General features: G+C 41.1%; 1 protein-coding gene across 1 annotated transcript in view; it reads left to right on the forward strand.

Annotated features, from left to right (window-relative positions):
• Positions 1-11,285: 11,285 nt before the first annotated feature.
• The window catches only part of FREM1 (FRAS1 related extracellular matrix 1), a 125,119-nt gene continuing 115,144 nt past the window's right edge, over positions 11,286-21,260 (forward strand). The window contains exons 1-4 of the mRNA XM_054727281.1: positions 11,286-11,516; positions 15,756-15,850; positions 16,852-17,153; positions 18,810-19,006. Coding sequence (XP_054583256.1) covers positions 11,286-11,516; positions 15,756-15,850; positions 16,852-17,153; positions 18,810-19,006 — 825 coding nt within the window. The remainder of the gene's footprint in view (positions 11,517-15,755; positions 15,851-16,851; positions 17,154-18,809; positions 19,007-21,260) is intronic.

The raw sequence follows: 21,260 nt of genomic DNA on the forward strand, positions 1-21,260 counted from the left end.
ATTAGAATCAATTCAGATGCCTGTCCCCCGCTCCCCCCACGCCCCCGCCAGACAAATAAAACCTGAAACACTGGAGTGGTGCTTGAGCGATCGTGATGTGAAGTCAGAGACGGGACCTGCTAGTTTAGGGGTGAACTAGAGGCATCTCCTTCACCATGGTGTGTTTTACTGTCATCAACAACACAGAGCATCATTAACTTGTAAGGGCTGTTTGCTTCTTTCTGGGGCGATGGAGTAGGGCTGAGGCCATGAGGATGAAGCCTCTTGCAGCCAGTACTCCTCAGGCCATGGGAAACCTTGGGTCAGCCCCCACAATGCATAACCCCAGGGCACCATTCTCTGTGCTCTGAGAAAACAGCATCCCTGGCACCCATGGAGCATGGTGAGGACACCAATGGTGCCCTGGGATTTGGTGTGCCGAACTGAGTGAAACCAAGTGAAGGAGCTTCAGCCAGTCCTATAGAAGACAGATATGTTAGTGTGGTTTTCCACAGCGAGACCCTCCACTAGGGTGCGTTTATGCAGCCAGTGCCCAGGGACGTCACAGTCTGAACTGCTTTTGTTAGCGGGGCTGGACGCTGTGCCTACGGTAAATATGTTCTAGACAAATGATTTGCAAACCAACTTTAAAAAAATAGCTTATTCATGTCTTGGAGACTAGGAAAAGTGTTTCACCAAGACTGCTTGTATGCTGTGTTTTTCTCTCTTTTAAAACATGTATCTCACTTACTGATGTTTGCAGTTGTAAGGTGCCATTCTTATACATTGCTGCATTCTCCCCCAGGGATTTATTCAACAGGTGAGCCATTTAGTGAGATATTCGGATAGGTTATCCTCAGCCTGTGATGTTTATGGAGATTTTGTTTTGGAGCCAGTGCTTGAAGCATTTTTAACTCCAACTGATAGAGCGCACCCTCCCATCTCCCACTCTCCACAGCCCTCCCCAAATTCTGCCAAAGTAAGCAGATCAAGTTTCTCTCTTCTTAATGCAATTAAGTTCAGCGGTCCACAAAGGCTCCAGGGCCTCCTGTGTGTGCAGAACCAACCCTGGTGCTGGGAGCACATTCACACAGGGGGACCTCAACACGGAAGAGTGTCCTGGGAGCCAGCAAGACCTGCAGATCCCCAGGAAGGACAGAGCCCCACAGCCTGGCTGAAATCACGCCCGGTCCCCAAACGCCGGGAGGTGTGATGAGCAAGAACTCACTGAGGTTTGCCTTGGTTCTTTCTGTCGCTGATGGTCCCGCACTGCTCTATAGAAAATGCTCTAGCTCCATCTGGATGTTGCTGCAGGGTCAATTCAACCTAACTCACTGGACGTGTCAAAGGATGGTTCAGCTAATAACAGTCTTCAAATGAATAAAAGTTAGTATTTGAGCAGACTTAGGTTTATAGAACAATTGAACAGAGAGTTCTCACAACCCCCTCTCCCTCCAGTTACCCAAGTTATTAACATCTTGTACTGATATGGTATATCTGTTACAATTGATGAGCCAATTATGATAATCTAAACCTACTTTTTACATTAAGGTTCACTCCTGGTGTTGTACAAATGTTTAATGACATGCATCTACCATTACAGGGGTAACTTTTTCAGTGAGTTACAGACAAAACTTTCTTTGATTGGCCTGGGGTTGAAAAGGGGAGGAAGGGGACTGACTTGGTTTGAGCCTTGTGTGCGTATGAGAGCTGGGGACTTTGGTTGAGCCATAGAATACACATTTAACAACCCTGAAAGGTGTAAGTTATTGTATAGATGCAGAAACAGAGCTCAAGAAAGGCTGAGGACCTTGTTCAAGGAAATGGTAGAACTAGGAGAGGTGCCCGGGTCTGATGGATCTGATTCCCACTCTGGCCTCTGGTTTGTCACTATTGCATTTAGCATTACGCTTTTCGTCATGTACCCCCATGTTTCTAAAGGTATCAAAAGCATTTTTATTACAGCATATCTTTTACAAGAATATTTGTGATGGTTGGTCTCTTTTCTACCCTAGACCTCTGTGAGTGTGAATTTTATCATTAGCTATGGCATGCAAGTAAGATGGTCAAGGTTATCATCGCTCATGGAGCAATGCTGGGTAGTTTTCTGAGGTTACACTGAGCGATCCTTTTCACAGGGAGATATCTCATCCTTAACAGAAGTTCTTTAAGTATGTACTGCTGAGTTTGATGAATTCATTAAAGCATTTTGCTCATATGTTATCGCAACAATACCATTTTGTATTGTAAAGTACTTGATTATAAATCTCCCTCAAGACCTCAATCTTTCAAAGATAGGGGTTATATTTTAGTTAATTTTTATGCATCCAGTGCCTCTACTCTTTCACACAAAACTCTGCCTCTGATATAACATCTTTGCGTTGATTCTTTGACTATGCTATATTCTTTCCATCTTCAAACATGCTCCCTTTAACCTTTCTAAATCCTATTTATTCTTTAATGTTAACTCTCTCCCCTTCTAGGAGGCCTTCCCCAGGTCCAGTCTGAGTCAAATGGCTGCCCTCTACTTATTCCTGTAGCACACAATACATTCCACCATTATAGCACTTAAACCCTTTTTGAATTGTTAGTTTATATGTCTGTCTTTCTGTATCCCACTATAAACTCTCTAAGAGCAAGAATTATTTTTGTCTTTGTAATCCTAGCACAGAGTATAGCCCTTATCACAAAGTGGGTACTCAACATTTGTTTGTACACTGAGTGAAAAAATGAATTTGTCATATGCAAACAGAGAACCAGGCTGTCTTCTAAAAATGGAATTGTTCTCAGAGGATGAAGCCCTGAACCTGATTTAACATGAATTTAAACAGAATTTCACTTTAGGACAATTTGGTATTTCATTGTGAATTAGAAGATGCAAAATTCAGTCAAGGAAAGGAAACCCAATTTTAATCAGGGTGGCTGTGGTTGGGAAGTTTCTAGGTATGAGTTTGGGTACAGACACGTGGTTAGTCCCAGGTGAAGAGCAGGTGTAGTCAACTATGAATGTATGCTTTTCATTCTGTTGAAGTTAGTCCATTAAAGCAAGATGTTATGAAAATTTGTATAATTCAACTCTCAGGCCTAAAGCAAAATGAATGTAAGTTATGGCCACTTCCTAATCTTCAAGGAAATGCCTTTGATGGTTTAAGGAACTCTACTAGTCATTAAAAACAGAACTGTAAGTTGAGGGCACTAAGCCTTTTCCCCCTGCAATCTGTTTTTTCTACCTTTGAAGGTAGTTTTAGTAGAAGGTCTCAGTAGAGAAAGGCCAGATGTCTGGTTTTCAAAGAATGGCCTGGAATTTAGCTTTCTGATGTAAAATCATTAAGTATATCTTTTATCAGGTATGACCAGAAATTGTATAGACACCATGTGGCCATCCTATATTTTCATAATTTTAATTCTCTAACCTTGTGTCTCTTGAATGATTTCTCAAAGAAAAAAAAAATTTTTTTATGGAAAAACTCGAGGCCCGATGCACAAAATTTGTGCAAGCGTAGGCCCCCCTTTCCCCGGCTGCCAACACCGGCTTCCCTCTGGCACCCGGGACCCAGGCTTCCCTCCGGCCGCCAGCAGGCACCCAGGACCCGGGCTTCCCTTGCAGCCCCGGCTTCGTCCGGAAGGTTGTCTGGAAGGATGTCTGGTCTAATTAGCATATTATGCTTTTATTATTATACGAGGTTTTCTATAAGTTTGCAAACTTTGGGCATAAGGTTTTTTTCTTAGAGCCTTTAATATTCTCATATTCCTTGTGAATCTTTAAAAGGAGATTTTAGCATTCTGTGCTTCAAATGTATTTGGATATAGAAGACTTTTTTTGTGTAGAAAACTTAGAACACCTATAAAATGTCCATTTAAAAACACACAATTTGTAATAGGTAGCCTGTATCAGCAAGGTAGATGTTCAACTGTTGAAAAAAATCTAAGAAAGGAAACCTTGTAATGAGCTTGTGCGGTATCAGAAGTCCACCTTTGCCACCCGGTTTCCATGGCAGAGCCGGGAGGAGGGCTTTCTCTCCACAGTTCAGTTCTCCTATCAGCGCTTCCCGAGACCTGGGAAGGAAGCCCTGGAAGCAATATTTCTGGACTGAGCATCTGTGATTTAAGTGAACTGCATGGGATAGTAGAGGTTGCACCGTCTGGATGTCAGAACTAAATTTCCAATCCAGGCTTGGTTTCCAGATAGTTACATAATCTTGGTGCTAGAAATGATTAAATAAGACAATTTAGGTGACACAAACAGACTTTATTTAACACTTCAGCCCAGTGGCATGGCTCAGTAGTGGAACATCAACCTATGAACTAGGAGGTTAGGGTTCGATTCCCAGTCAGGGTCCATTCCCAGGTTGCAGGGTCAATCCCCAGTATGGACGTGCAGGAGGCAGCCGATTAATGATTCTCTCTCATCATTGATGTTTTTTTCTCTCTCCTTCCCTTTCCCTTCCTCTATGAAATCAATAAAAAGAAAAAATATTTTAAAAAAACCCCACAAAATGTCATGAAATGGACAGTCTACTTTTGGAGAACTGCAAAATAGGGTAGAAGGAAAGAACCTTTTTTATAGGATAAAAAAAAAAAAAGAACAAAGAAAAAACAAATACAAATAAATGGGGTTGGAAGGCCCAGAATTGGCTTGGCATTTGGGGATTGGCTAACTAAATATGTTTGGCTTCAGGAGGAGCATTTAAAGGGACAGGAAAGTTATCTAAGTTTTGGTTTGCTGACATGCCATGCTGGGCTTCTGCTTAGACCTAGAAAATTATTTAAACACTAGAGGCTCTTAGGCCTAGCCTGCACCCTCTCGCAATCCAGGACCCCTCAGGGGATATCAGACTGCTGGTTTTGGCCTTATCCCTGAAGGCCAGGCCAAGGGACCCCACTGTGCCAAGGGACCCCACTGGTGTATGAATCCGTGCACCAGGCCTCTAGTATGCATATAAGATCTTTGGTTAATCTCTTCCTGCCCTCCCCCCACCCCCTTCCCTATGAGATTCATCAGTCTGTTCCATGTTTCCATGCCTGTGTGTTGAGCGTCTGCCCCTTGGTGGTCAGTGTGTGTCATACCAACCAGTCGAATGGTTGAACAGTTGCTTAGGCTTTAATATATAGAGATAAAAGAATGCTATGCAACTTTTTAAAATATGGTTCTAATTAAGTTCAAAATCCATATATACATATATGCACATACATAAGAAAACCTAAGAGTGTTCACTTTGAGTGTTTGGAAAGTGCTTTATGTTTCTATATTTTTATTCTTTAGTTAATGAGTATTCATTTCTTTTATACACATAAGTGGAAGTTATTTTTAGAAAATGTAAATAAATCGATAAATAAAATGAAAGGTAGTTGAATTCTAAAGTTTCTCCTAAACCATACATTCTGTGATTTAGGTTACATTTTAGAAAAGAATTGCAAAGTGGAGGTTACAGAATGTTATAAACAGAAGACTGGAATTTTTTTTTTAATTTAATCTTTATTGTTCAGATTATTACAATTGTTTCTCCTTTCCTCCCCCACCCATATCTCCCCTCTACCCAGTTCCCACCCTCCCTTCTGCCCTTACCTCCCCCCCCTGTCCTTATCCATAGGTGTAAGATTTTTGTCCAGTCTCTTCCTGTACCCCCCACACAGACACCCCTTTCCTCCTGAGAATTATCAGTCCACTCCGATTCTATGCCCCTGATTCTATTATGTTCACCAGTTTATTCTGTTCCTCAGATTTTTAATTCACTTGACTTGTAGATTCACTTGTTGATAGATATGTATTTGTTGTGCATAATTTTTATCTTTACTTTTTTTTCCTTTTTCCTCTTTTTAAAGAATACCTTTCAGCATTTCATATAATACTGGTTTGGTGGTGATGAACTCCTTTAGCTTTTTCTTATCTGTGAAGCTCTTTATCTGCCCTTCAATTCTGAATGATAACTTTGCTGGATAGAGTAATCTTGGTTGTAGGTTCTTGCTTTTCATCACTTTGAATATTTCTTGCCACTCCTGTCTGGCCTGCATAGTTTCTGTTGAGAAATCAGCTGATAATCATATGGGTGCTCCCTTGTAGGTAACTAACTGTTTTTCTCTTGCTGCTTATAAGATTCTCTCTTTGTCTTTTGCCCTTGGCATTTTAATTATGATGTGTCTTGGTGTGGTCCTCTTTGGTATCCTTTTATTTGGGGTTCTGTGCGCTTCCTGGACTTGTAAGTCTATTTCTTTCACCAGGTGGGGGAAGTTTTTGGTCATTATTTCTTCAAATAGGTTTTCAGCGTCTTGCTCTCTCTCTTCTTCTGGCACCCCCATAATTCTGATGTTAGTACGCTTGAAGTTGTCCCAGAGGCTTCTTACACTATCTTCAACTTTCTGAATTCTATTCTCTTCTTGCTTCTCTGGAGGAGTGTCCTTTGCCTCTTTGTATTCCAAATCTTTGAGTTGATTCTTGCGTTCCTCTAGTCTGCTGTTGGGTCTCTGTATAATATTTTTTATTTCATTCAGTGTATGTTTAATTTCTAGTTGGTCCTTTTTTATATCCTCGAGGGTCTCATTAAATTTATTGGCCTTTTCCACGAAATTCTTGAAAAACCTTATAACCGTGGTTTTGAACTCTATGTCCATTCGTTTGTTTTCCTCCATTTCTTTCATTTGTGATCTGTTTCCTTGCCTCCTCATTTTCGCTGCTTCCCTGAGTTGGTAGGGTAGCTTTGTGTACTAGGTGTCCTATTGGTTCAACGGGTCAGCCTCCCAGTTACCTGAGGTGGACACTCTTGGTGCACCCCTTTGTGGACTGTGTGTACAGCCTTGTTGTAGTTAAGTCTTGATTGTTGTTGGTGTCACTGGGAGGAATTGATCTCCAGGCCAATTGGCTGTGAGGACCTGCTGTGTCTATAACAGAAGAGTTGCTGTGCTGGAGACATGTTTATGGGGCAGGACTTGTTCCAGTGGGGCTTTGGTGCTCACTGAGTCTGCCTCTTGAATGTGTCCCTTATGAGAGTGGTTGAAGTCTGGTGTCGTCTCACACCGACCACTAGGTGCACTAGTTTCTGGATCTCCATTGGGGTGCAGTTCAGCTACTGTCTGAGGCCACCCAGCAGGAGCTATAGCAAGAACTACAGTTTTCTCCTCTTTGCTTGGGCTTTGGCGGTTTTGGAGCAGTCTGACTGGAGTTGCAGTTTATTTGGTTAAGCTTCCACAGAACAGACCATTTATATGCAAAAGCTGCTATGTGGAGCCTGGGTGGGTTTGTAGAATGTGCGGGGCGGGGTCTCAGGGCAGAGCGGGGTCTCAGGGCTGGGCGGGGTCTCAGGGCATCACTAGGCTAGGGCGTGGCAAACAGCCGTCAGCAAACATCCTGTAAACAGCAAAGCAAGTAAACAAAGAGCTACGACTGTAATGTCTGTGCTGGGCATAGGAGGAGGAAGGTGCGTCCCTGTGTTGTGTAGCTACCATTGCAAATTGCAAAGAGGAACAGTAGTAAATATGAATCTCATCAGGGCCCATCATTAACACTGACCATTAAGCATTTCCATTGCAGAGACAGCCTGGAAATACAGATGTGATCCATTTTTTTCTTGTGCATAGATTATCTCGGGTAAGTGACAGGACATCATGATCATGTCAACATGGAGAATGCATGCTCCCATGGTTAAGCTAAATGTGTCATTATGGAATAAATACTAGTTCACATTTCCCTTCCACCAGATGAAATGTCACTAAATTATTTTCTTCCATTCAAGAAATTTACCAAGAAAAAAAAGTTTGATTAAATAAACCATTTTGAATTTTTATAAGAACTAACTCGATGCAGGGTGGTTTTCTACTTTTTAGGACATGTTTTCACACACTTGTATTGGCTTGAACAGGTATACTTAGAATATATGATTTCCCCATGAAGAAAGGCAAGGGTGGGAAAATGGCCTGAAAGAGCAAAACCAATTTGTAGCCATGACATGAGGAGCAGCTGACCGCACAAGAAAGCAAGGACAGGATTTGTTTCTATTGCAGAAATAGATTTTCTTCTCTTTCTTTCTTGTCTCTTGCCAATAGATGGACATTAAAATCGTGGTATTTGCCCTTGTTTCCTAATTAAGGACTTACTATGAAATAGAGAATGAGCTATTGCCCCATATGCTGTTAGGTACAAAATTACAGTAGTTAGCTAAATAGTGACTAAACTAAATTAGTAGGAAAACTTGAAGAGTAAGGTGATTATTAAAAGCATAGCTAGAGTTCAGTGATGAATAACAAAGTAAACCTAAAATAACAGTGGGTTAAATATGGAGCAGGTTTACCGTACACTCTGTGATGTAACTTCTGGAAGAATGGGCTGTGATGGTGACTCTGCTTCGCAAATATCCCAGAAACCCAGGTTCCTTTTAGCTCACAGCTCTGCCTGCTGATGGTGTGCCCCGTTTTTGCACAAGGCAGCATCCTCAAACTGGGTAATGGGATTGATTTAGGGAATCCTAAAGATAAATCCCTGAATACAAAGGTAGAAATCCTCACCTTCATGAAGTAGATGGCCATGAACAATATAAATAAGCAACTGTATTATGTTAGATGGTTCTAAGGCCTAAGGTTTAAAACAAAGCAGAAAAGAATGCTGGGGATGAAAATGCCATAATTTTCATGGGCTGGTTAGGCGTGGCTACCTGCAAAGGTTGCATTTGATGGAAAACTTGAAAGTGGTGAGGTGCAAAGGAAGATATCTGGGGGAAGAATGTTTATGCCACCAGAAACAGCAAGTCAGAAGGTTTGGGAGGGAGGTGGGAAGAGGAAAGTTGATCTTGATTTGTTTGAGGAAAAGAATAGATGCTGGTGTGGCTGGAGCAGAGTGAGCAGAGGGAAGACACACAGGAGATGTGATAAGAGAGGTAAGTGGGGAGAAAGAATACATGGTGCGTTAAGGCTCGCTATAAAAGCTTCAGCTTTTACTCTAAGATGAGAAGCCATTGGAGGTTAGGGAAGAGAAGTGATTATATAATTAACATTGAATGGGAACCTCAGCTACCAAGCTGAGAAATGCCTATAGGGGCGGCAAGAGGACAAGCAGGGAGATCAAGTATGATGCTATGACAGTCCTCAGAGTTGGTTGGTGGTGGTTTGGACCAGGGTGATAACAGAAGTAGTAAGGAGTAGTTTTGATGGGTATGTTTTGAAGAAAGAGTGTGTTCAATTTACATTTCTGTGTAAACAATCTTCATGACTACAAATGCAGTGGCTTAAGATAACGCAAGTTTATTATCTCAGTGTTTTCACTGGTTAGGAGTCCAGTCATAGCTTACCTGGGTATCTACTTCAGGTCAACATCAGGCTGCAATCACGTTGTTGACTGGGCTTCATTCTTATCTGGAGACTTGATTTAGGAAGCATCTTCTCCCAAGCTCATTCGGGTTGTTGGCAGAATTCATTTCCTTGTGACAGTAGAACTTATGGAGGCTTGCTTCTTCAAGTTCAGTAGGAGAGCTCCTAGCTGCTGTCTGCCAGGAGAGTCATATGTGATGTAATGTAACCATGGGAATGACACCCCATCACCTTTGCCTTATTCTGTTGGTTGGAAAGGTCATTTGTTCTGCTGCCACTCAAGGGGAGAGAAATTCTGGATACTAGGAGGCTGGAATTATTGGAGGTTACCCTAAGGTTTGTCCATCACAGTGAACAAACAGAATTTTTTTTTTTGGTCTATTTGGATTAAAGTGTGAGATAAAGAGAGAACAACTGAAAAGATGGAGTTGCCATTAACTGAGAAAGGGAAGAATGAGGGAGGGAAGACCCAGAGCACAAATTTGGCTACATAAAATGTGAGTTGCCTGTTGCATACCCACACAAAAATGTCAAATAAGCAGTTTCATGTACAAATCTAGATTTCAGAGAGGAGGTTAGAGAGATAAATTTGGGGTTCATTAGCATATAAGTGGTACTTAAAGCCAAGGAATGAGATCACTAAGGAGTGAGGATAGACAAAAAACAGGTCCAAGGACTGGGCTATAGGTTCCTCAATATTAAAAAGTTGGGGAGTCTATGAAGAAGCAGTAAAGAAGTGAGAGAAGAATGAGATAAGAGGAATGCACAAGAGTCCAGAGCCCTTGAATCCTTTACATGTTGACTTAATTTGTTTAAGTCTCATTATGCAATTTTCACGCTTATCTTTCAGTTTTGGGAGACACCTACTTACCCTGCTGCCTCTCTTCTCTCTGAGATGCCAAGTGTGAATGAAAACAAGATTTGATTTTGTTGTGAGAGTTCAACACCCAAATTTACATTCTTGCCTGAATAAGCCAATGTAATTCATTCAGCCTGCGTGTGGGCAGTGTGGTCATGGGAGTGTGTGAACTGTTTTATTTGGGGATTGACACCGTCAAAACCAAGCTGCTTTAAAGCGCACACCCCTCAGGTGTCAGGTGACACATGCCATGCAGTACCTCAAAAGTGAAAGGGTTCAGACAGTGACAAGAGAATGAGCCTTCCTTTAATGTATTAGATGTAAATAATAGAGGCATTTTCTTTTTGTCAAAATTTATTTTAGTATCCATTGATTATGCACAGACATTTATTGTGATCATTTAAATGTAAAGCTTGTCTATGGGTATAATAAACTACCCTCAGTTCACCTAATCATACCTCAAATTTAAGGATATAGTTTATTGTTGAGATTTAATCATGTTTTCAAACAGTGTACAAATAATGCTATCAGCTCTCTTCCACACGTTAATTTATAATTTGTTAAACGAGGAAGCAGAAGCAAAGAGTTCAACAACTCTCTCTGAACCCAGGGGACCACACGCTGCACTTGGGCAGCTGGCTGGCTGGCTCCTGTTGGACCACACAGCTGACATCTCAACGGGGGCAGGTTGAGTCCGGAAGCAGGAGTTACAAGCAGTGTAATGAAATGACTGCATTGCCTTTCAGATGGACCTGGAGGTCAAGCCAGTTTATTTGTTTTTAATTTAACTAAAAAGATAGGCTGGTTGAAAGATTGCTTTGTTGGTAGGGACCTGTTGAATAGCCATACAAACCTTTTGGTCTCTCTTACTTTCCTCCAACCCCTATTCCCATTTGCAGGATTAGAAAAGCACATTAATCTTGCCAGCGTTGTCAGGAGTGATCAGCGAGTTTTATTAAAAGCGTTGGGATTGCCTGAAAGGCCTCCTTGTCTGAGTTTGCAATGAAAGAAGCATGTTAGGAACTTGGGGCACATTGTCGGGACCCCTTGCCCTGCCCCTTGGACTATGAGCTGACATCCCCGGAAGAAGCACAGAAGCCCTCCTTGTTGAAGGGATTTCACCGGTGGACGGAAGCGAGCTGGCCCTGTCGGCATGAGCTCCGTGAGCTGGGGTGGGCTGACAGCCCTGCTGCTGCTGCTCCTGGGCTGGGCCAGCCCCACCTTCATCAGCGTGAACCGTGGGGTCAGGGTGATGAAGGGCAGCTCTGCCTTCCTGTCGGGAGATGACCTGAAGTTTGCCATCCCCAAAGAGAAAGATGCTTGCAAAGTGGAAGTTGTGATGAATGAGCCAATAACCCAGAGGGTTGGGAAACTCATTCCACAGGTAGGTCACGCCTGAGATTTTCTCCTCTGTAGTGTGTATGAATGTGAGTGTGCGAGAGTGTGTGTGGGGGAGAGCACAAAACAGAGACAGTTTTCCAAGAGCTGGAGTAGGCAGTCTCCCGTGTGGTGAGAGATGGTCAGTCTTTATGGGTTATCCCTGCCCAAAATGATCTCACCCATTGCTCGTCAGGGCACCTTTGGATGAGATAGCAGGATTTCGAGGCATTTTTAGGACACACCTGTGGCCACAGAATAGCAAAGTAAAACAGGAAGACATTTTCCTTTGTTAACATCACTTGAATATTCCCTTGAGTAATGGAAGAGATGTGGGAAAGAGGTGAAGATAAATATTCACTGTTCTTCAAAAATGTCTGCATAAAGTTTTTTCCTTTATTCGAAACCTAGGAGATCTTGTCATTTAAGGGAATTCTGTGCCCAATCCTTTTCTAGGGTGAATAATTGCCTTCTACTTGCATACAAAATAGAAATATTGCTTCCGGTTTTATGACTTGTTTCTACTGTGGTTTAATTATCCTCCCAATGTAAACAATTTTGAGAATATTCAACATTGGCTGCTGCTTCTGGAAAAATATATCATTTCCACTTACTGAACTGTGAACATTAATTTTCTTCTTCATTTGAGTAAAGAACATATTCCTTCCATAAAGTTGTTCAAAAGTGGTAATGGAAGTTGTAGAGGTGGATTATAGAGGCTTAGATAGATGGTAGCTCAAATTGATATCTCTAGATATTCTATTTATGACACAAAGTTATGATCCAGTTCTGAAGCACATCAGAATTCTGTGGAGGGCTTTTATGTTGGGAGAATTCCTGATGTGCTAGTAAACAAATATTTCCCTCCAGTTTCCCACGAGCTTTGCTTTTGTCAGTCAAAGAGCTTCAGGTGGGCATCTAAAAAATGCTAGTATGCAGTAATGGCCCCAGGTCCCTAAGTGTTTGATCATTTCAGTATCTCCTCACTTTTTCTCAGTACACCTGCACTCTGAAAATGTGTTTGATTGACACCTATCACTCAAGGAGAAAGGAGAGTCCCAGATGGGCAGGTGACATAAATAAGCTCAGCTGCAAGCAATGGAGACCCAACTACAGGGACAGGGGTCATAAAAAAAAACCCCTTGGTGTTTTGGGAGCAGTAAGATAGGATCCTAATCCTTGGGGACTGGGGTCCCCGGATGGATATGTGTAGGTGCTTTATAAAGACGGATGAACTAATAATTTGGTACCCCTTCCAATCAATATATTTTAAAAATGTCCAACATTTATTTCGAAGTGAGGATGAATATTTTGTGGGGGAAGAAGAGAAGAAAAATTCCTCCTAGTAGCATGCTGGGGCCATCTTTGGTCTAGCTCCTTCCCAAGCATGCATCCCCCACTGAGCAAAACAAAAGCCCTGTTCTTCACCAGATTCTCTCTCCTTAGAAAGCACTTTGGGGAGGAGGTACTGTTACTTAAGTCAGCCTATGAGGGGTATCTTCTTCCCATCCCAAAGAGCCTATCACTTCTAAATATATATAGCACTTTTTTCTGAGAGTAATGGAATTGTCTCTATTGTATATTTTCAATGCTGTTTCAGTGGTCCTCACTATTTGGCTGGCTGTGAGGCCCTGGAGAGCAAAAAGGGATCTAAAATTAGGTTAAAAAAAAAAAGCTATTTGGTCACAAGGATGAAGGGTTGTAATAGATCTCCAAGTTATCTTCATCGCAAACTTTCCCTGGTTTTAAGGCAAAATTCCATATAGAAACACAATTTGGATCAGAAACAACAACATGCCTGGCTGACTTAGGAAAGCCCTGACTGCTAGGAAAGGGAGTGAGCCAAGACTGTCCCCATATGATCCCTTAGGATGCTGTTGCTCATTAAAAAAAAACACCACACAACAACAACAAAACAAAACAACAAACAAGTCCTGAATGTTCAGCGTATTTCCAGAGGTAAATTTGACATCTCGAATAGATTTATATCATTTAAAGTAGATGTGTGATTTGCACCTTCTAAAATGTATCCTATGGGAAGGGAATTCATTAAAATGTGAAGTTTCATCACATTTTTGGGGTCAAATATTAGAACTTTGTACCATAAAGAAATCTAGATATCCAGAAAGCTTTATTTCTCAAACTGCCAGGTCATCTTCCTATTTTTATTACAATAATTTTAACAAAAAACAAGATTGCCAAGTAAAGTCTACCTTTTTGAAAAGTGTGCTTGTTTTTAATCCAGGTTGATTTAGCTCGCTCCAGGGATTTATTTCTTATGGAGTTTTTGAAATGAAGCACAGCCAAGAACATACACACACACACACACACACACACACACACACACACACACACAGCCTACACATTATTCTTTAATAGATCTTAGTAGGATGTTGAAAGCAAGGCTTATGTGAACCCATTTCTAGCAAGATGACTGTATTAACAACACCCTGCTGGGTAATGAACAGTTTTATTTGATTTGCACAGGAAATGTTTTGTTTAACATCTGTTCAATTAGTGTTTTCATTTCATTACTGAAGTTTGTCCTAGGACCAACAGGTTCATTTTCCTATTGGCTATTTGGAAAGGGATTTCAATTGGTAAACATCAGTATCTTCTGTTTAGACAACCCTCCTGATATAGTCAATTAGATAAGGTCGATGGCTGTGTGGGTTTTTTTGTTTTGTTTTGTTTTATGTTTTAGGGCAAGACTTCCTCACACACAGCACTTCTCACACCTGTCCCAGAGCAAAAAATTTCCTGGGTAGGAAAACACCCAGGTTTGGTGCTGAGCTTGCTCTTTTGTGTAAGAAATACAGCAGTAAGAAAACATTTCTAGTTTGAACCAGTTTACTGTCATTAAAGTGAGTAATGAGTTAGGAATGTGTGACAATTTAATTATAAATTGTAATTGAAAAGCAGTTGAAGTGGAAAAAAACAAAGCTAGACAGTAATTAGAAAAGGATTTAGCTCTTTTTTGTTTTAGTTAGTAAATTTATGGACAATTATGGTTGTCGCCTTTTATAAAAGGAAAACATATTACGAAACATAAAACAGATGTTTCTTTTAACAAAACAGATTGTCTCTTTATTACCCTGACTATTTGTCAATGATATGGGGAAGGTCTTTCCTTTATTCCTTCTTTGTTGTAAATTAGAAAGAGGAACCAATGATGTCTGTGGGAAAAGATCATTGGTATTTGTGGTAAAGTCTTCTCAGAGAGGAGTATGTTGTCTGTAAATGTTCGAAGCTATAACGAGGTACAGGCTAAACATCATGAACTCAACAGTGATGATGTGTGAATACCTCAAGGGAGCAGTGAGTCCTCACTTAACATCATCAATAAGTTCTGCGACTTTACGCTAAACGACGTGTAACAAAACCAATTTTACCATAGGCTAATGGATACAAACAAGAGTTAAGGTCCTACTGCATCTCATCAGTGTTATAACAGAATGACGTTGAAAGAAACAACATTATCCGAGGACCTGCTGTGTTTCTTAGAACTCTGCCAAGTCAGAGTGGGCAGAATGAGGGTCATGGTATAGGTGGAAGAGAAAAGACATCTTTTAAAAACTAGAGTTCTCAGTTCTGAATGAGGTGATCCAGTTAATTATAATTTTATTTGAATAGAAGTAATTGCCTTTAGGTTGCTATTTGTCTTACCAACCATTTCTGTTATCACATAAAGAACAAAAGCGGTCTCTCTAAAGTAGATGAGAAACAACTGTGGGTCAGGTTTGGCTCTGATGAATTACATTAGTGTCCATAGTTAGTGCCTTTGTTTTTTTAATATAAAAATGCTATTTGGAAAAGGAATAAATAAAAGGAGAAGAAAAAATATATATACAGAACTCATCCAGTGTTTTCATGGGCTGGGTAATGCATGCTTTTTCATGCATACACATAGTAGACCTTCCTTACCCAACTGCTATGAACTATGAACTCCTGAGGAGTGTGGGTAAATAACATTTTGATTTATGGAACCATATTTCAAATGCACTGTAGACTGTAAAAAGATAATTATTTAAAGAATGATGAGTGGGCATGGGCGTGGGTATAGGTGGTGGTGATTAAAACACACACACACACACACACACACACACACACACACACGAAACAAAAAAACAAAACAAGATGTTAACAAACCGTAATTTCTCCAAGCAGTACTCCACTCACTGCTGGAAAAATTAACTCTTGTACCAATTTTCTCATAGATATTTATCCATTTCTTCATGTGAACTAGGTCTTTGACTGCCATTTCCTTCCCAATGAAGTAAAGTATATTCACAACGGGTGCCCAATTCTTGATGAAGACACAGTGAAGCTTAGACTTTACAGGTAAGCATCACAGGATCCTTGTGCATTCTTTGCTAGATGATTATTCTGGGCACTTCTTTTTCTGTGGATAGGTATTACCATGGAGGAGTTACTAGATTCCAAACAAGAAAGCAATCAGTAGAAACTGGAGACCTGAATGGGTGAGGTGAGAATTGTAGCCAGTGTTCAGTGTTCTTTATTTGTATCATCTTTCTTGGGGCTTTTCTGTGGCAAATGATTAGCCCTGTCCTGTTTCCCGTTAGGGTTCTTGTACAGGTATCTCTGGATCCAACTATCCCCTTATAATAGGAAATGGAAATTATACTAGTAAACTATAAATTCTTAATGAGAATTTGGAGGAATATATGTCCCAAAATTCAGTAAAAGTATTCTTTTTGATGAGCAGCTGCTTAGTTATAAGAAGTTTATCATCTGTTTTTTTAAAATGTATTAGATAATATCACTCAGCCATAAAAAAGAACAAAATCTTGCCATCTGCAACAACATGGAAAAGCCTAGAGAGTATTGTGCTGAGTGAAATAAGTCAGACAGAGGAAGACAAATACCATATGATTTAACTTATATGTGGAATCTAAAAAAAAAACCCCAAAATAAATGAATAAGCAGAACAGAAACAGACTCATAGATACAGAGAACATTTTGATGGTTGCCAGATGGCAGGGGGTTGGGAAGATGGGTGAAATAGGTGAAGAGATTAAGAAGTACAAACTGGTAGTTACAGAATAGTCACAGGGGTGTAAAGTACAGCATAGGGAATATAGTCAATAATATTGTAATAACTATGTATGGTGTCAGGTGGGCAACAGATTTATCGAGGTGATCACTTCATAACTTATATGAATGTCTAATCACTCTGTTGTATACCTGAAACTAATATAATGTATGGCAACTGTAATTGAAACATAAAAATTATTTAAAAAAATAAAAGGGGATATTGGGGATGAAAAAAAAAAGGTACCCGAGCACCAATAAATTTTGCCTTTGCTTTGTTCTCCCCACAGATTTACTGAGACAGACACTTTCACAGAAACCTTTACCCTGCGTGTCTATCTCCTGGAACCAGACTGTAACATCATCCGTATGAGTAACAATGTACTGGAGGTGTCTGAATTCTACGGCCTGTCCCGAGCCATTGATAAGAACCTGCTTAGATTTGATTATGATAGGACGCCTAGCCTGGAGTGTACAGTCAGGCTGGACCCTGCGGGCACTCGGCTGCCAGCCCATGGCCAGGTGGTTATGGTGGAGCCTGGGCCAGAAGAACCTCGTGGAGATCAGCCACACAGTTTTTTCCCGAAGTCTCGTACGAAATGTTTTAATAATTATCTGAGGGTTACTAAAACTGACAAAAGTATCTGTAAATGGTCATCTTCCACTATGAGAGAGTTTTGCTTAGTCTGATTTGTAGCTGGTTGAAAAAAAATGTAGGGTAGTGGTTAAGACTTTGGAGTCAAAGAGATCTGAGTTTCAAAACCGCCTCTGCTATTTATTTCCCGTGTGATTTTACTTAACCGGTGCAAGCCTCTATGAAATGGGCGAGGATCATAGCTGCTCCGTAGGATTGTATAAGGATGGAGTAAGTGAGCACACAGTACTTCACACAGTATGGGTCATAGTAAGTGCTCAAGAAACGTCAGCTGTTATTCACAGCCGCAAAGGTGGTGGTAGTAAGAGTAGTTGGTGTATTCATTAATTATTATTAGATTACTAGCTTTCCCGTTGCAGGAAAAATCCTGCAATAGGATTTCCTGCTGCACTCTACCCCGCCTCCGCTCCACCCTTGTCGCCCGCCCCGCCTTCTCCTCCAGCCCGCCTGCTTTTCCCTTCGCCCCCTGCCCTGACTTCGCTCCTCCCTTCTCCTCCCTCCCGGCTTGCTTGCTTCTTCGAAGCTTTACTCCCTTCTGCAGTTCTTGGCTTCTTTCGACGCTGTCTTGATATGCAAATTAGCCACCATCTTTGTTGGGGTAATTTGCATACTCATCCTGATTGGTTGGTGGGCGTGGCTTGGCTGGTGGGCGTGGCTTAGGTATAGCGAAGGTGCGGTCAATTTGCATATTTGTCTATTATTAGATTAGATGAGCAGGTTTGAGGTAGAGCTGGTGGGCATCAGCCATGGTTTAAATCAGGAAGAGTTAGTAGATCATTTTCTTCTGTTATTCATTTAATCAAGATATTTTGGACAACTCCTCTATGGCTAATAGTGTTCTAGGCATTACGGGAAGACCAAGAAATAGAAGGGGTAATCATAGTCATCGTAACACCTTGAATCTGGACAGCAGTTTACAGCTAAAGACATGTTTACACGTGTCATTGCATTCAATCTTCTGGTTAAGAAGCAGAATATCCATTTTGTACTCTTGAGAAATATATAGAAGGCCACTCAAAAAATGACAGGAAGACTGTTATAGAGGTGATTATGGTTTTCAGTGGAAGAGAGCAGGTTGGTTCAGTTGGTCCAAGAATGTTTAAGGGGAAATTCACTAAAAGACTAAGCGGACCTGGAAAGGTATGCAGGGACTCCAGTGTGTGACAAGCGCGATGGGGAGCGAATGTCAGTGTGTAGATCAGCCTAATAGAGAGAGATTGCATGATGGATCCATGGAAGTGGGTGCTATAAAGGGAGACTGTGGCTGGACTTGGGAAGGCTTACAGTGAGCCGCCAGCTTGTTTTTGTCAGAGATGTTCAAGTACCAGAAAATGCATTTTATTGTTTTTTCTCTCAGTGTAACTTCTGGTGGGCAAGGATCTCATGAGACAACTGGTCAACTATTCTTTTTAGTAAAGGAAATTACAGGCTTTAAGAATAATAACAACCCACTCAGCGAATGATTGGAGGGTACACATGAGTATTCTTGGGGGCAGTGAGAGGGAATAAATACCCCAGGAAGGAGGATTGGCTTTTAAATTTTACAATCGCATTTTTCAAATGACTATCTTAATTCAGTGCTATACATTCCAGAGCTGGGAACAGAACTCAAGTGTCCAGGGGGAAGCTGTGCCCTGGGACTGAAGAAAATAGGAAGTCTCACGGTGAGCTGTGAGGAGTTCCTGCTGATGGGGCTTCGATATCAACATAAGGATCCTCCTTCTCCCAACATTGATTATATCTCCATCCGACTGGACCTCACAGATAGCAGGAGTAAGATCGTATACAAGGTAGAGTTTGGGTTATGTGTCTGTGTCCCCAGCTGATCGACAAAAAGAGGGCCAGTTCCATGGAGGTGTTCATGTTGGTTCCCATGTCAGGGAGAGTTCCTGGGCATTGTGGATGGAACTGTTAAGTGACTCATTAGAACTGTAGGCTTGTTTATTCTGCCAGTAAAGTGCTTGAAACAGAGGCTTTTGGATATAATCCTATATAATAAAAGGCTAATATACAAATAGACCGAACGGTGGAATGACCGGTTGCTATGACGCGCACTGACCACCAGGGGAAGACGCTCAATGCAGGAGCTGCCCCCTCATGGTCAGTGCGCTCCCACAGCGGGAATGCTGCTCAGCCAGAAGCTGGGCTCACTGCTGGCAAGTGCAGTGGCAGTGGCGGGAGCCTCTCCCACCTTCGCGGCATTGCTAAGGATGTCCAACTGCCGGCTTAGGCCCGCTCCCCGCCATTAGTCAATCCCCCAAGGGCTCCTGGACTGTGAGAGGTCACAGGCCAGGCTGAGGGTGACCCCCCCACCCCACCCCCCGCCTCCCAGTGCACAAATCTCATGCATCAAGCCTCTAGTGTCAGTATAAACAGCTGGGGTAACGGTGTACCAGCTAAGCAGCTTAGCTGTTTTCTATCTCTGGACTGGGGCCAGTTTCATGCTTCCCTTCTTCCCCTCGCCCCCCTTCCATATTCTTCAGCTTGTCATTTGACCTTTTGTAACACCTCTTTGATGCCTCACTTCCCCCTTCTTTATTAGAACCACTTTTCAGCTGTTAGGGAAAATCAGGGTCTACATACCCACTCTGTGAGGCCACAGGAACTGGGAGGGAGGGGACCTCAGCCCCTCTGTTATGGGTGTAGCAGGTTGCGTCCTTTAACGCTTTTGGATTTTGAGGTGGAGGACTGGATCATCAAGGAGACAGGCCTCCAACAGCCTCCTCCATCTTCCAATTTCTTTTAAGCTCTCATGCCCTCCTCTCGTTCTCTTCACATTGAAATGATGACATAAAGTGGAATCAACTTATCTGAAATATTTAACATGCTACTCTACCGATTCATCTATTCTATAATTTATTTATTTGGTAGTTGAGGAGACTGTGTACCATCTGAAACAGTTTGGATTTTTTTGCTGATATCCAATGATCCAAGATAACATTTGTGAAAGACTTTCATTGCTCACAGTATGATTTCTCACTAGGGATTCTCCTGTGATCCAAACATTGAACATTATTATCCCTCAGGAATTGATAAGACATGATATAATAAGGAAATGGTAAAATAGGATCAGAAAATTTTAGAATTGAGATTTGGAAAAAACTTTGAGGTAGATTGAGTCTAACATTTAATAGTCAAGGTCACGATGCTGGGCACAGATGGTCTGGGTTCAAATGTCTACTTAACTAACTGTGTGACTTTGAACTTTATGCTTTATTTCTTTAATCTTAAAATGGGGGTAATAATACCTACTTTTTAGACTAATCGAGAGAATTAAATGATGTAATACTTATAAAGCACTTGGCACAAAGCCTGGCACATAGTAAGCACCACACAAAAGCCAGTTAAAAAGCCACCCAATAAAAAAACCTGGTCATCAGCCAGGTTTGAAGTAACTGGTTTAGCCCATCTTACTGTATAGTTGTGGCCAGAGGAATTGTATACCTTGCCCAAACATACACGGCTCTTTTATGGCTGAGCCAAGACTAAACTCTAGGTCTCCTAACTACTAGTAGATGTCTTCTGCTTGTTTTGATGTGAAACTCCTTTACTTTTAATGCTTTCTTAGCTCCATAAAAAAAAAAAAGTAGATCCTTTTTTTTACTTGATTGATTTTTCTTCTTTTTTTCTTTCTATACTGAGTTAGAGCTTTATTTATATTTTCAGATCAGTTTTATTGGGACTTGACCCCTTTAAAGCACCTTCTTAATTTATTTAGAATTAACCTATTTCATAGACAATTTGGCATGTCATACAACAGATTCTCTTATGAATATAAAATTAATATGCTCACTGCAAAGAGCATTTTTAAAAAACACAGAAAGCAAAATAGAAAGAAATAAAACTACCTATATTTCTACAACTTTTAGATACACACATACACACACACACACACACATATATATACACACAGAGGGTAGACATGCACACCAAAGTTTTATTTTATGAAGTTAAACTTATGCTCTATTTAAAATGTTATATTTTTATGCTTGTATAAGTCTATCCTTATCAATTTTTTTTTTACCAATAATTTTTTTCTAAAAA

Source organism: Eptesicus fuscus, chromosome 15 (assembly GCF_027574615.1).
Source record: "Eptesicus fuscus isolate TK198812 chromosome 15, DD_ASM_mEF_20220401, whole genome shotgun sequence".
Taxonomy (NCBI): Eukaryota; Metazoa; Chordata; class Mammalia; order Chiroptera; family Vespertilionidae; genus Eptesicus; species Eptesicus fuscus.